Below are 12,385 nucleotides of genomic sequence, written 5' to 3'. Positions count from 1 at the left end.
GGCTAAATTCCCAGTCCAGGGTAGCCACAGCCACACGGCACCGAGCAGGGATTTGCTACTCTCATCCCATCCTCTGAACGAGCAACCAGCACAGCTCAGCTACTGCTGCTCGTGAAGCCCATTAGGAAATTACTGCCTGGCTGGGGCAAGGGCAGAGCCGGGGAGGAAGGAGATCCCTGGCACACGGATCCTCCCCAGCGACCTCCATGTGCCGCGGCACATCAGCATCTCCCAGCCAGACCTTCTGGCAAGGCCATGGGTGGAGCCCACGCACCTGCACGGTGGAAATATCTGTGAAAGTAGCACGGAGAGGGCTGCATAATCACCTCCCCTTGCTGTGCAAGTGTCCCCACAGACCTCATTTTGGGCATGAAGCTGGAGAGGGCCAGATGTCAGCGGCGCAGCAGGACCCTGGGGGAAGGATGCTGTTCATTGCCAAGCATTGAGCCATTGCTGCTCACACCCAGGGCAGTGTGTATCAGTCATGCACTGCTGACACATCACCCTGCCTCAGCATCAGCTGGGATCAGCTGCATTAACCTCCCCACCACTCCACGGAAAGCAAGGAATGAGTTTTGTTTCCGTGGAAAGAGATGCCAAGCATTGACCTTCCAGGGCAGCGTGGTCTGTAGGTGAGGTTGCAGCAAGGAGGTTTGAATGTCGAGGGCTTTTGCACACTGTCAACACAGAAATAATTTAAGCCTGAGATGAGAGAGGCAGAAAATGACCTCATCCTTCCACTGTAACCTTGCTGCTCCCAAAGGTTTTAATATGATCCTCCAAGCTGAGCTGTGCTGCTGCAGTCTGTTTGAGGGGGACAGATCACAGCTTTATAGGGGGAGGGAGCAGTCCTAGGTCTAAATGGGGCTTGGAAGCCCTATATCATTTTAGTTACCAAATTTGTCTTCACAAGGGGAGACTTCAGACACGAAACGTAGCAGTTAAACGTATGAAATAATTTATGGAATATCTGGAATGTTGTCAAGTCAAGCAGAGCATGGCCCTCATAGGGTTTAGTAAGGATACAATTAAATCTTGGAGTGTGGTTTAAGAGCAATTCTGTAGAGCTCATTGCTACACTCCAGAAAAATTATGAGATCAAGGAGGTTCACATTGTTTTGAGGACCCCAATGTAGCTTTGCATGAGGGATGGAAGGATGATTCAGGAGAGCCTTCTTAAAAAGGAGTACTGGAATCACATCAGAAATCTGGGATTTTCAGTGGACAATGACACTCTGATGCCAATTATTTCTGAAGCAATTTAGAAGCATAGCAGTTTTCACATCTTTCTGTTGCAGGGGTCTGCCTCCCAGCAGAAAAAGGAAACACCAAGGTCAGCAGCCTCAATACTGCACTGGCCGCCCAATTTCTCCCTCTTCATCCTGGGCATTGTGAACACCCCAGACCGAGTTAAAGCTCCAAATTCCCTGCTGGCCTTTTCCTCTTTGAACTACAGAGATAAACAAATCCCATGTAATGAAGGTTGCTTAGGAAATCTTACATGAACACACCTCTATTCCAGCCTCAGCTTGGATGTAACTCAGACCCAAAATAATGAATTTTACCACATGAAAGCATCACACAGAAATTAATGATGCTCCTCCAAACACAAGCAGTTACCATTAATTTACAAGTGTATTTATGTTCTAATGTTATATTGTTATTTCTTCAAGGAAAGTATTTGCCAGAGACCAGAAAGAGTAAAGTTAGATTATAAATAGGGAAAAACTTCATCTTGATGGAGAGGGTGAGAGCAGCTAGCTGAAGCTAGAAGCTGGAGCTCTACTGCAGAGAACTGTGCTTCTCTTCCCTACTATTTTAGATTAATTGGTAAACATTGAGCTATAGATGTTGTTCACAGGAACCTCTGTTGTCACTTAACACAGATTAATTAGTGTTAGTGTTATGACCTAGAATAGTTTGAAAGTCAAGTCCCTAAGAGGTATTTTCAGGAGATGCAGTAATGCTGTCTCTGGAGACACCAGGCATCATAACTTATTGTGCTGTTAAAATATGTGCAGTCAATATGTCTGCAGCTTTAAAATTTTACAATATACTAATAAGACAGACATAAAAACCTATTGGTATCACTCCCATCAGTATTAATGATCTTAACACAGCAGGTGTTATCAGTCCTAACAAGACATGGTATTTGCTATTTCATGCTTAGATGCTCCCCTCTCTGGATTCACAGAAGCTGAGGAAGTTGTTTGAATGATTTGAGAGTGCCACAGGCAGAGTCACTTTGGGCACAGTTCTGCCCAATTTCCTTCATGCTGAACCAGGCAACATCCCTCATCTCCTGTGATTTCTGGAGCAAGGTAGAGGCAGGAGTCCTGCAGACCAAGCACATTCCAGGGTCATTTGTAGTACAAGATATTTACCAGAGTGGACAACTTATTTTTGCAGACTGTAGTCTTTATATGAAAACAGTATCTTTATTTTAGGGAAATATATGTTTAAGACTGAAATTCTTCTTCATTGAGCCTTTTCCCTGGTCTGGGGGAGAAAAAAAAAAAAAAAAAAAAAAAAAGAAGAAGAAATAATCACTATAAACAGGGGGGAAAAAATCAGAGTATTGAACTGGCTAGAAAATAATATAATTTTTTTTAAAATTCAATTTAGATTAATTAATTATAGAGCCTTTTTTTTTTTTTTCTTTTTTTTTACTAAAGAGAAGTGGAATCTGTCTACCTGAGACTGCAGGTGTAATGAGATAATGGCTGAACAAGAAATGTGCAACTGAGAGCTGCTCTGGGCCACACCAACACCATGTCCTGGGTAGTATTTACTGGACACAGGTGTGTCATGAGCTGTCAGCACAGCTGGCACCCTGAAGTGCCACCTGGTCCAGTGAGTGGCCTTCTACTGGGGCATACTGGTGCTAGATAGCCATGTCCTGTGAATGGTCCTTCTGTAGGAAAGAAACCCCACACTCCAGAGATGTCCATCTTTCTGCATCGACCAGAAATTATTTTGGGATGAGAAAACTGATTTGGATCACTCACTCAGTGCATCAAATTCCAGGAAAGGCAATTAATGGCTCTGTACCTTGGTTTCTTTATTTGCAGCACAAAGTGCTCTGTGGTACCCCATTGAGAAGGAGATATTTTCAGACTATGATGCAGCGCTGCCAAATGCTGCTGCTGACTATGTCTCATGAAAAGTGGATGGTTGGATGCACATTCTGCATCCTATTGCAGGGGAAATGCAGTACTGAAATACTTCCCAGTGCTAAAAGAAAACTCTCTCACTGGAGAATTCTCATTGAAGTATTAAAATCTACTTCTGTGGACTTCTCAAAGACATCTAATCTTTGAATCTCTGGAGGGTGGCAGTTTTAGAAGAGATGCCATTATAGCTGCTAATTGTGGGATGAATTATGCAAGAATTTATTATTGATTCAAGGGTAGCCTGCTCAAGCATGCAATCAAAGCCAAGGCAAAGCAGAGGGGAAAGGATGAGGTTTTTATAGTTAACACCTAAGCTGATTCAAAACCCAAGAAAAATCCAAGGCAAAAGAAGCAGTTTGAAAAGTGCAGCATTTTCCATAGCAAATCACCAAACTCTATTACCTGATCATCCTGGAGCAGAGTCCATCCTTACAAGAACTCATTCTCGACCCAGAAATTCATCTCCACCCCTACCACCCCCAGCCATCCACAGGGTCAAAGGCAGGAACCCCTTTGGCTGTGGACCCCCAACCCAACCCAAACCAGCCTATCCACCTGGGTCTGTGCCCAAGGTGGAGACACAAGGAGTCCTGGTTACAGGCCAGAGCTGTAGAAACACCCAGCACACCTAAAAATAACAACCAGGGCAAGGCCATGTAGCCACAGAAAGCCACATTTTAGAAGAGAAAATTTGCTGACAGCTTGGCACTGCACCGAAGTTTGACAAGGTCTGTTCAAGGAATACAGAGATTGAGGAAAGAGAGGTTTAACTCAAGAATTCAGAGGGTGCTGAAACTAAAAGCATATAGAGCCCAAACAATGACACAGGGGTTACAGACACTCATCAATTTACTTTTGAAAGAGAAATTAGAAAGAGGTCGTTTAAAAAGCCAGGAAGGCCGGAGGTAAGCAAGGGGAAATAAAATGAGCTTACACAGCAAGTCAGTCACTGACAAATATAAAACAAACCATGCAGAGGTTTAATAGCGTGTTTAGCATTTTGAGTAATGGACATAAAATTTGCTTTTCTCAACTTGACCTTTGTTAACAACCTTAGGCACTGCAGGGCTCTTATCCTGCAGCATTCCCTTTACTAAACTCATCATGTCTCTGAGTGCTAGAGACCATTTCCCAATGCAATCAGAGAGAGATCAGCAGTAATGACAATAATTATATAAATATGTATATAATGCTTATGTATCTATGCATTCTCACGCACATGTGCACACACACATGCCACTTATAACAACTCTCCAGCAGAAATGTTACAGTGGCATTTAGGTAGAAAAACATCCAGCAGAGATCTTACACTAAAACATCTCTGATGCTGCTGTACAGAAAATGGCAACAGAAGTACCAGAGAGGAAAAAAAAAATAAAATCAGTAAAGCTAACTCTCTAATACCCAACCAAAAAGGTTTATTTTAATTGCGGCAGGACACTGGTATGTTTCTAGAGTCGGCCACGTGTTCTGCTAAATAATCTTCTTTAAAATATTATAAATATGCAGAACTTTCAGAAGTAGGTCAGTGGCTCAACATGTTGTAGCAAATAGCTCGGATAAACAGCAGTCATTAGCCTGTGGTCTGCAGTCAGTAGGAGATCTGACACACTCTGCAGCAAGTCGAATGGCGATTCACTGCATTAGAGGACCATTCCCCAAAGTGATCCCACAGCTGAGCCTGGTCTCAGCTAACAACATGCCTCCCGACCAGCAGAGAAACCAAGCTCCCCCTCTCCTCTTTTAAGTTTTCTCACAATCAGCAAGGGCAAAAGCAGGAGGACGTGAGAATTCAAGACACATATTTAATGAACAAAATGAAATCTGCTGCTCAGGATAAACCCCGAACACGAGTGCCAGCTGTGCCGGGAAGGTGACTTCAAAATCCTGCCTCGAGCATTGGTCCAGATGTGCTAAAACCCATCGTGGGAGGAATGTCTCCATGCAAGCCCCAGATGAGCCTTTTGCAAAGTTCCCTGGGACCTGTAAAAGCCAAGCACCGACTCACACACAAAATCCTCCCGTGGATTTGGAGCCCTGAATCCATGCAGTGCAGCTCCCCTCGCCCACCCCCCTTTCCCAAATGGATTTCAGCAAGCACTTACCATCAGCAAGCTCAGAGCAGATTCGGGAGCACGCTGCACAGCCATCTCCTCTCTGCCTACATCCAAATCCTCCCCACGACTTGGTCAGCCCTCGGCCCTCCGTCACAGCCAAGCATCCACAGAGCCCACAGCTAACTGCAGGGAGACAAACCCCAAATCAGGGTCGGAGAGCATTTGCAAGAGGAGGAGAGGATGGATGAGGGGGTGGGGAGGAGAGGAGGGAAGGAAATAACCTTCACAGCCAGGGAAAGAAGCTTAAGCTAGGCCAAATTTTACACTAGAGAGAAGAGGAAAATGAAACAGAGTGCCGGCTGGAGAAACAAGATATCGGGAACTGCAGGATATTTAAAGCTCAGGCGCACGCCACCACAGAAAGCAGCAGCAGCAGCATAGGACATGTATCAAACACCTACATGACAGGTCAGGTCCAAGCCATCCTCCCCCTGCCCCAGCTCGCGGACTGTAATTAATTGCTCTTAATTGCCATGTTCCTTACTCCGCCTAAATAAATCCCAGGTAGCACAGGAGTGCCGTGCCCCTGACTCTGCATCTTCCTCCCTGCCCTGGTGATGCTAGCGCAGAAACAACGTCAAATATCGCCACGTACCGCTTCCAACAGGGTCAAACCTCTTCTCTCTTCTGGCAAAGCCCTGCTTCCCCTGCTCGGGAGAGCAGACGCCTGCACAACACAGACATGAGCAATGAGAGCAGCCAGAGCCAGGAAGCACCCGGTGCTCACTTGAGAGCAACAATTACCTTTATCATATTCGAGAGAGAGCTGGGTTACTCAGTGACCCTTTTCACCTTACCCCCTCCCCCCAAAGAAAGTCTCTTCCTCCTCCTCCTCCTCCCCTCCAAATGGACTCAGCTCCCCATGGAGCTAACACACTTCCCAGAAACATGTAATTACACAGGCTGTTGTGTTAGCGCTCTGATCACGCTGCCTGTACCGCATGGAGACGGCAGCCAGGCAGCCCCCCCTTCCCTTTCCCTTCCATCCCTTCCCTTCTCATCCCTTCCCTTCCCAGGGAAGGACGCGCTGCAATCCCCGCACAGCTCCCGCGGCTCGGGGGGCTAATCATGGAAATGTGGCTGCTTAAGGCACTGAGACAAATTAGCCCTGAAAATAAGCCCCTTGTTTAAATGTCAGGTGTAAATGGAAGATGGCTCTTGAAAGCCTTTAAAAATAAACAGAGCATCCTGGTGGGAAGGCCGGTCCTCTAAAGCAGGTGTGCCCCGACAGACCTGCCAGAACCCTGTTTTGTGGGGCTCAGGAGCCTCCTGGATTTCAGTGTGTCAGCATTCATATCACCTCTCTGAAAAAGCAGAATTTTGGCTTCATTTCCTAAAATGTTAGGCTCCATCTAATGACAATGTCTGTTCATCTTCCAACTCCCACGTGCACACTCCCCTCCCTCCCCCCGCGCCGTGATTTTGGAACCCAATTAAAAGTTTCAGACAAATTCAGCCAGTGTTGAATTCTCTGACACATGTCATTCCTGCAACTTTTATAGAAATTGGCACCAGGATAGAAAAGAGAATCAAATTACTGTCTCTATGAAGGCAGCAGAAATCCTTCCCTGTGTTCTGGAAGTTACATCTGGCAGGTCAGCTCTGGCATGTACAGCTCTGGAGTCCTTGTTTGCCCAAACTCTCTTGATCACCTTTCACTATGTTTTAGCAAAGGGAACACATTCATCACCTGGGGAAGGCAGACATTGCCCTAGGAGGGTCATCCAGGACATCTGTGGCATAGCCATACCTCCCTCTTCCTGTGGGGCATGTGACAGATAGGGAAATTTGGTTTGTTTCATTTAAATCCACAGATCAGGGAAATCCACTCCTCTCCCCACAAGCTGTGTCACCAAGCCTGGATGGTGATGGCAAGGGCTTGCCTGTCCCAGCATGTTTTCCACCAAGAGGTGTGGGAGGGGGAAGCCACTTGTGCACAAAGAGGTCACCTCTTAAAAGGTAGTCTAAACACAAGAAGGCATTGTCTGGGATCCTCTCTCCTTAGTTTTGGGTCACAGACACCAACACTCAAGGAAAGTCCTTTGTCCTACACCTGGAGGTGGCATTTACTGAATTCTTTCTGAGACCTGACCTTTTTCCCTGCCATGAATGCAGCTCCTGTGATCACACACGTGCCAGCAGCTATGCTCGTCACCATTCCTTGTGTGTAAGTCATGTCCACTGAGAGAGAACAGAGGCCCACCTTCCTTAAATCCACAAAGGTACCCAAGCATCAGGGAGCTCTATCCTTCAGCCAGTTGTTTCAACCCACCAAAGAGCTGAGACAAATTCAAGGCATTTTTTAATCACAGGGCCCATCGTGGCTCTCTGCAGTGGGTCACCCTTTCCTCACAACCATCTGAAATATGAGCTGTGACACAATGTGATCTGCTCCCACCCTCCTAAGAGATTTGTCTTCATCCCTGAAGATAAACAGCTTCTTGGCTTTTGCATGGAGTGGAGAAACAGGCTACTTAAATGTCTCTTGAAAGGGGAAAATATACATAATAAAAGATTAAGGTAAGTTTTGAAGTATGCCTCAAAATGTCCCAAGGCATCAGATTATAAAATATGTAACTAAATCTATTTCAACAGCACCATGACAAATACCCCAAGGCTATTGCATTTCCCCCCTACACTAACCCAATCAGAAGTTCTGTAAGGAGGGGACTGCAGAAATGACGTGTTCAGTAGCTCTCGAGTTTGACAAGCAAGGTTTCTCCTTTGCCAAGGGATTTTAAGGAAACAGCCTATTCCTACATTTTTGGACTCAAATGAAGAAGCTGGAAGTGTGGATGGTTCTTCCATCTCTAACTCCTGAATTCAGTCCACAGTTGAGCAGGGTAAAATTCGTCAAACACCAGGAGCTAGTTATGATTTGTGGTGTCCTTGAGAAAATTCTAGGTTTTTCCTGAGCTCTGCAAGTCTCAGAGTAATGATCATCTGTAGGGAGCTATCTGCATACAAGTATATGATCTATGGCTTCAAGGTACATTTGCAAACTCACCTACAGCTCAGCCATTTTCTACTATTTACATGAATAGATTCTGTAGCACAAGAGGAAAAACATAGCTCATTATTCACTGCAGGCTGTCAAGAGACAAGAAGAAAAACATTTAAAGGAACTTGATGGATAGACAGGTAAAACTACAGACTTGTGATTTTGTTTCAAGGACTAAAACTATGACATTGAGGCCACACCTCGAGTGCTGTGCCCAGTTCTGGGTCCCTCAATTCAGGAAGGACAGAGGTGCTGGAGAGGGATTAGAGAAGGGCAATGGAGCTGGGGAAGGGTTTGGAGTCCTGTGAAGAGCAGCTGAGGGAGCTGGGTTGTTTATCCTGGAGAAAAAAAAAGGCTCAGGGGTGACCTTAATGTTCCTGACAGGAGGGTGTAGCAGGTGGGGGTCAGGATCTGTTCCCAGGAAATCAGAAACAGGATGAGAAGACATGGCCTCAAGCTGTTCCAGGGAAGGTTTGTATTGAACCCTAGTAAGAATTTCTTCACACAAAGGGTAATTAGACATGGGAAAAGGCTAGCCAGGGAGGTGGTGGAGTCACCACCCCTGGAGGTGTTTAATGAAAGCCTGGGTGTGGCACTCAGTGCCATGGTCTGGTTGACAAGGTGGTGTTTGGTCATAGGATAGACTTGATGATCTCAGAGGTCTTTTCCAACCTCATCAATTCTGTGTTTCTCTGCTCCATGATTCTGAGACCTTAGCAAAAGAATTGATTAGATGTCTTCTTTTTCTCCCCCTGTATTTTAAGATAAATAGCTCCTACAATTGGTCAACAAAGTAGCTGCTTACAATCACTCAAAGAAAAAATATTACAGCAGCCTCTGGATTAATAGGAAAATTGATACCAGTAAGAAGACACAAAGCACTTGCAGAATGATTTATATATAGACATGTCCTCCAATTCCAGTGTTATCACTGGTAGAACTTTGACAGGGATAAATAAGCATAGATATGCAATGTCATGGTGGGTCACCTTTGTTAGAGCTGGTGGTTGCTGGGCACATAACTTGAGGTTCTGGTAATGGAATATGATAGGAAAACCCTCTTCTAGAAGCACATTATGCTGCCTCTTCATGGATATCCAGAAACTGATAGACCCCTGCTGTCCTCAACAGGAGACTGAGAAGGTGTTACTAAAGGTAAGAATAAAAGCAAGACAGAGTTCAGAGTTAATTGCATGATTGTATTTAATTCCATCTGGTACAGAGCTCCTATTTCTTATTCTTTCCTGTTTTTTTTTTCTTCAGTGAGCAAATAGGGGCTCTATTTTTCAGTGAAAGTAAATGTCTCAAGTACTGCTACCATATATGTTTAAACACTCAAAGTCAAAGTTGTCCTTCCAGTCAGCTGTGACATTTGTGAGAGAACAAAATCCTGTTAAGAATTTTGATTTGCCTTCTTGCATCACAGATGTGTGTTTGAGTGAAATGTTGTCTCGTTATATGACAAGTGCCAGGAGGCCTCTTGTTTCAGCAAAGGCATATGCAGAAAAAATTATTTTATCAAGAGGAGTTAAAGCCCTTACCTCAACTTAAGAAGAGTTAATAAAGCAAGTCCTGCCACTGTTTTGACATGAAAATAGTACATAAATGTTGAGGATAGTACCGTAAGCAATGACAAGACCAGAATCACAGCCATTCACATGACAATTACAAATCCTGGATTTGTAAATTTGTAAAGAAATCAATGGAGAGCCCAACAAGCACTGGAACTCGAGATATATCAAATTTCATGCCATGCTTGTAAATATTTAACCTTAAATTTAAAGATCTATGAGCTTTCAGTGGTATGAAAAGAATACATGGTGTAAGAGTATGAAAAGATGTCTGATTCTATTGAATTTCCTTTGCCCATTCATGTGTTCCTCATGCATCTAAACTATTTACTGGAACTTCAATGATTATTTTCAAGTATGTGTTAGTCACAGAAATAAAATTTGCATGATGAATGGCCATGACAGAAGTGCTTCTTTAATCCACAAAGGAGGAACTACTTCCTACAACAATCTGCAAGAAAGTAACAAAGCTGGAAGTCTAAGATGCTTAACCAAGCTATAGAGAATTACACAAAAAAATACTCATATAATTCAAACAGAGAAACGTGAGGACCTACATTCTGCTTGTAGCATATCCCCATAGAAGATAAAAGCCTGATGCCAACAAGTAAATTATTCATTGTGAATTATTCACTCGGCTTTAAGAAAGATCTGGAAGGAACTTACTGAATTTGCTTTTCTCCTCCCCTTCCTGTGCTCCCTTCCATCAACCCAATTGCTCTCAAAGTCCCTTGTCATGCCCCACAAACAGATCTCAGCAGGGCTGCGACCATTCCTTCTGAAAACTCTCTTAGAAGCTTTTGATAATTAGAAATGCAGTGACAAGGATGATTCTCCAGGCTGCCAAAGAAATAACATATAGGAAGAGAAATGTAATTCCTGGAGCCAGCAGACGGCCAAATGAAGCCACCACGTGTAGATATCTGAGGGGGAAGGTATCTGGTCAGCCTCCTCCTCCACTGCCATTCTCTCTTTAGGGTGAACTTAGTGAAGGGCTCCCTATCAAGTGTTTGAGAAAATACTTTCTTTCTTTCTTTCTTTCTTTCTTTCTTTCTTTCTTTCTTTCTTTCTTTCTTTCTTTCTTTCTTTCTTTCTTTCTTTCTTTCTTTCTTTCTTTCTTTCTTTCTTTCTTTCTTTCTTTCTTTCTTTCTTTCTTTCTTTCTTTCTTTCTTTCTTTCTTTCTTTCTTTCTTTCTTTCTTTCTTTCTTTCTTTCTTTCTTTCTTTCTTTCTTTCTTTCTTTCTTTCTTTCTTTCTTTCTTTCTTTCTTTCTTTCTTTCTTTTTCTTTCTTCCCTCAATGAGGAGATATTACAGAAAATATTGTTAGAAATCTATCCAGGTTAGATGGACACCTAGAATAAGACACCAGCTAGGAGAAGGATTGATTTCAAACTCATCTCTAATTTGCTGATTGGCACACTTCCCTTGCCTTGCTTTTCTTGGCAAATGTTCACTAAGAAAATAGTGCTGCTCATGAGTGATATAAACCAGAGGCTCTGGCTCCATCCAAGTGCTGAAAGCTTCCCTGATTGAACCTCTCTGAATCATTTGTCTGTAGAGCTGTGCAAGCAGCCCACAGGCTGCTCATTGCTAAGCAGTCTCACTCTCCAGATGACTTATGTCTGAACACTAATTAGCTCTGACAGACACTGCTTTGGAATAAGGAGTTCTGGAAATATCATCTATTGTATGGACAAGAGTGAGATTGCACAAAATTTTCCTGATGTACCACCACAGCTAGAGGCTGGGATATTTCTTGGACCCTCTGAAGAAACTTCTTCATGATGGTGACTACCACTGGAGTACAAAAATCCTTGCAAAAAACATTGCACATCTCTTCCACAAGTGTGCGGGTGACACCTGGCAAAAAAAAAAAGAATATCAGATCAGAGTCCCCTTGCAGAAGCTGCCTGGGCTGGGAAGAGAATTGAGGCTTCTTGTTGCCCATATGCCAACCACAAGGCAATGCCCAGCCTTTCAAGAAAATGCCCACTTACAAGAAACCTCAAAAGGCCAGAAGAAGCTCTTGTAGGTAAGTATGAGATCTGGAGTGCCCAGAGAGGTAACCCAGTAGTAAGGAGTCTGGTTTGCTGCAGCAGACTCTGTTCACATATGAGAAATATGAGTGGGAAGTGGAGTGGCTTCCCATCAGCAGCAGTGAATGGACCCTGAGCTGACCCACTGCCCTTGCACAGGGCATCTCTCACAGTGCTACTGCCTCTCTCAGCTTTGAGATGAGGTTCTGCTGCTTCTCAACATGAGAAAGACTCCCGTCTTCCAGATGCCCCTTCAGCCTGTGCAAGATTTCAGGAATCCTGGTAGCTTGCACCTGGTATTTGACAGCTGAACTCCTGATATTTCCTGCTGAGCTCTGGCAGAGGAAGCTGACACCCAGTAGCACCTCCTCACCTCCTGCATCTCCCATCCATCAGTACCACACTTCTGCTCTGAGCTCAGCAGGGACTGGGCAGCCTTGGACATGAACTACTTCTCTCCTAAACTGGGAAGATTCAATCATGCCTGG

General features: G+C 44.2%; 1 protein-coding gene across 6 annotated transcripts in view; it reads right to left on the bottom strand.

The window, feature by feature from the left end:
* The window catches only part of FRMD4A (FERM domain containing 4A), a 357,641-nt gene extending 351,099 nt beyond the window's left edge, over positions 1-6,542 (bottom strand). Inside the window, exons 1-3 of one of the 6 annotated variants that reach the window (XM_088165906.1) lie at positions 6,524-6,542; positions 5,886-5,957; positions 5,279-5,413 (exon numbers count right to left, since the gene is read on the bottom strand). In XM_088165906.1, the coding sequence (XP_088022032.1) occupies positions 5,279-5,323 (45 nt within the window). In that variant the 5' untranslated portion in view covers positions 5,324-5,413; positions 5,886-5,957; positions 6,524-6,542. Of the gene's footprint in view, positions 1-5,278; positions 5,414-5,511; positions 5,665-5,691; positions 6,207-6,523 lie in introns of those variants that run through there. The other 5 variants (XM_088165905.1, XM_088165904.1, XM_088165907.1 and 2 more) reach the window with 5 other exon arrangements.
* Positions 6,543-12,385: the final 5,843 nt, after the last annotated feature.

Source organism: Sturnus vulgaris, chromosome 5 (assembly GCF_052056855.1).
Source record: "Sturnus vulgaris isolate bStuVul1 chromosome 5, bStuVul1.hap1, whole genome shotgun sequence".
In the NCBI taxonomy this organism is placed as follows: Eukaryota; Metazoa; Chordata; class Aves; order Passeriformes; family Sturnidae; genus Sturnus; species Sturnus vulgaris.
The sequence above is the reverse complement of the archived record's forward strand: the minus strand, read 5'-3'. Positions and strand labels throughout refer to the sequence as shown.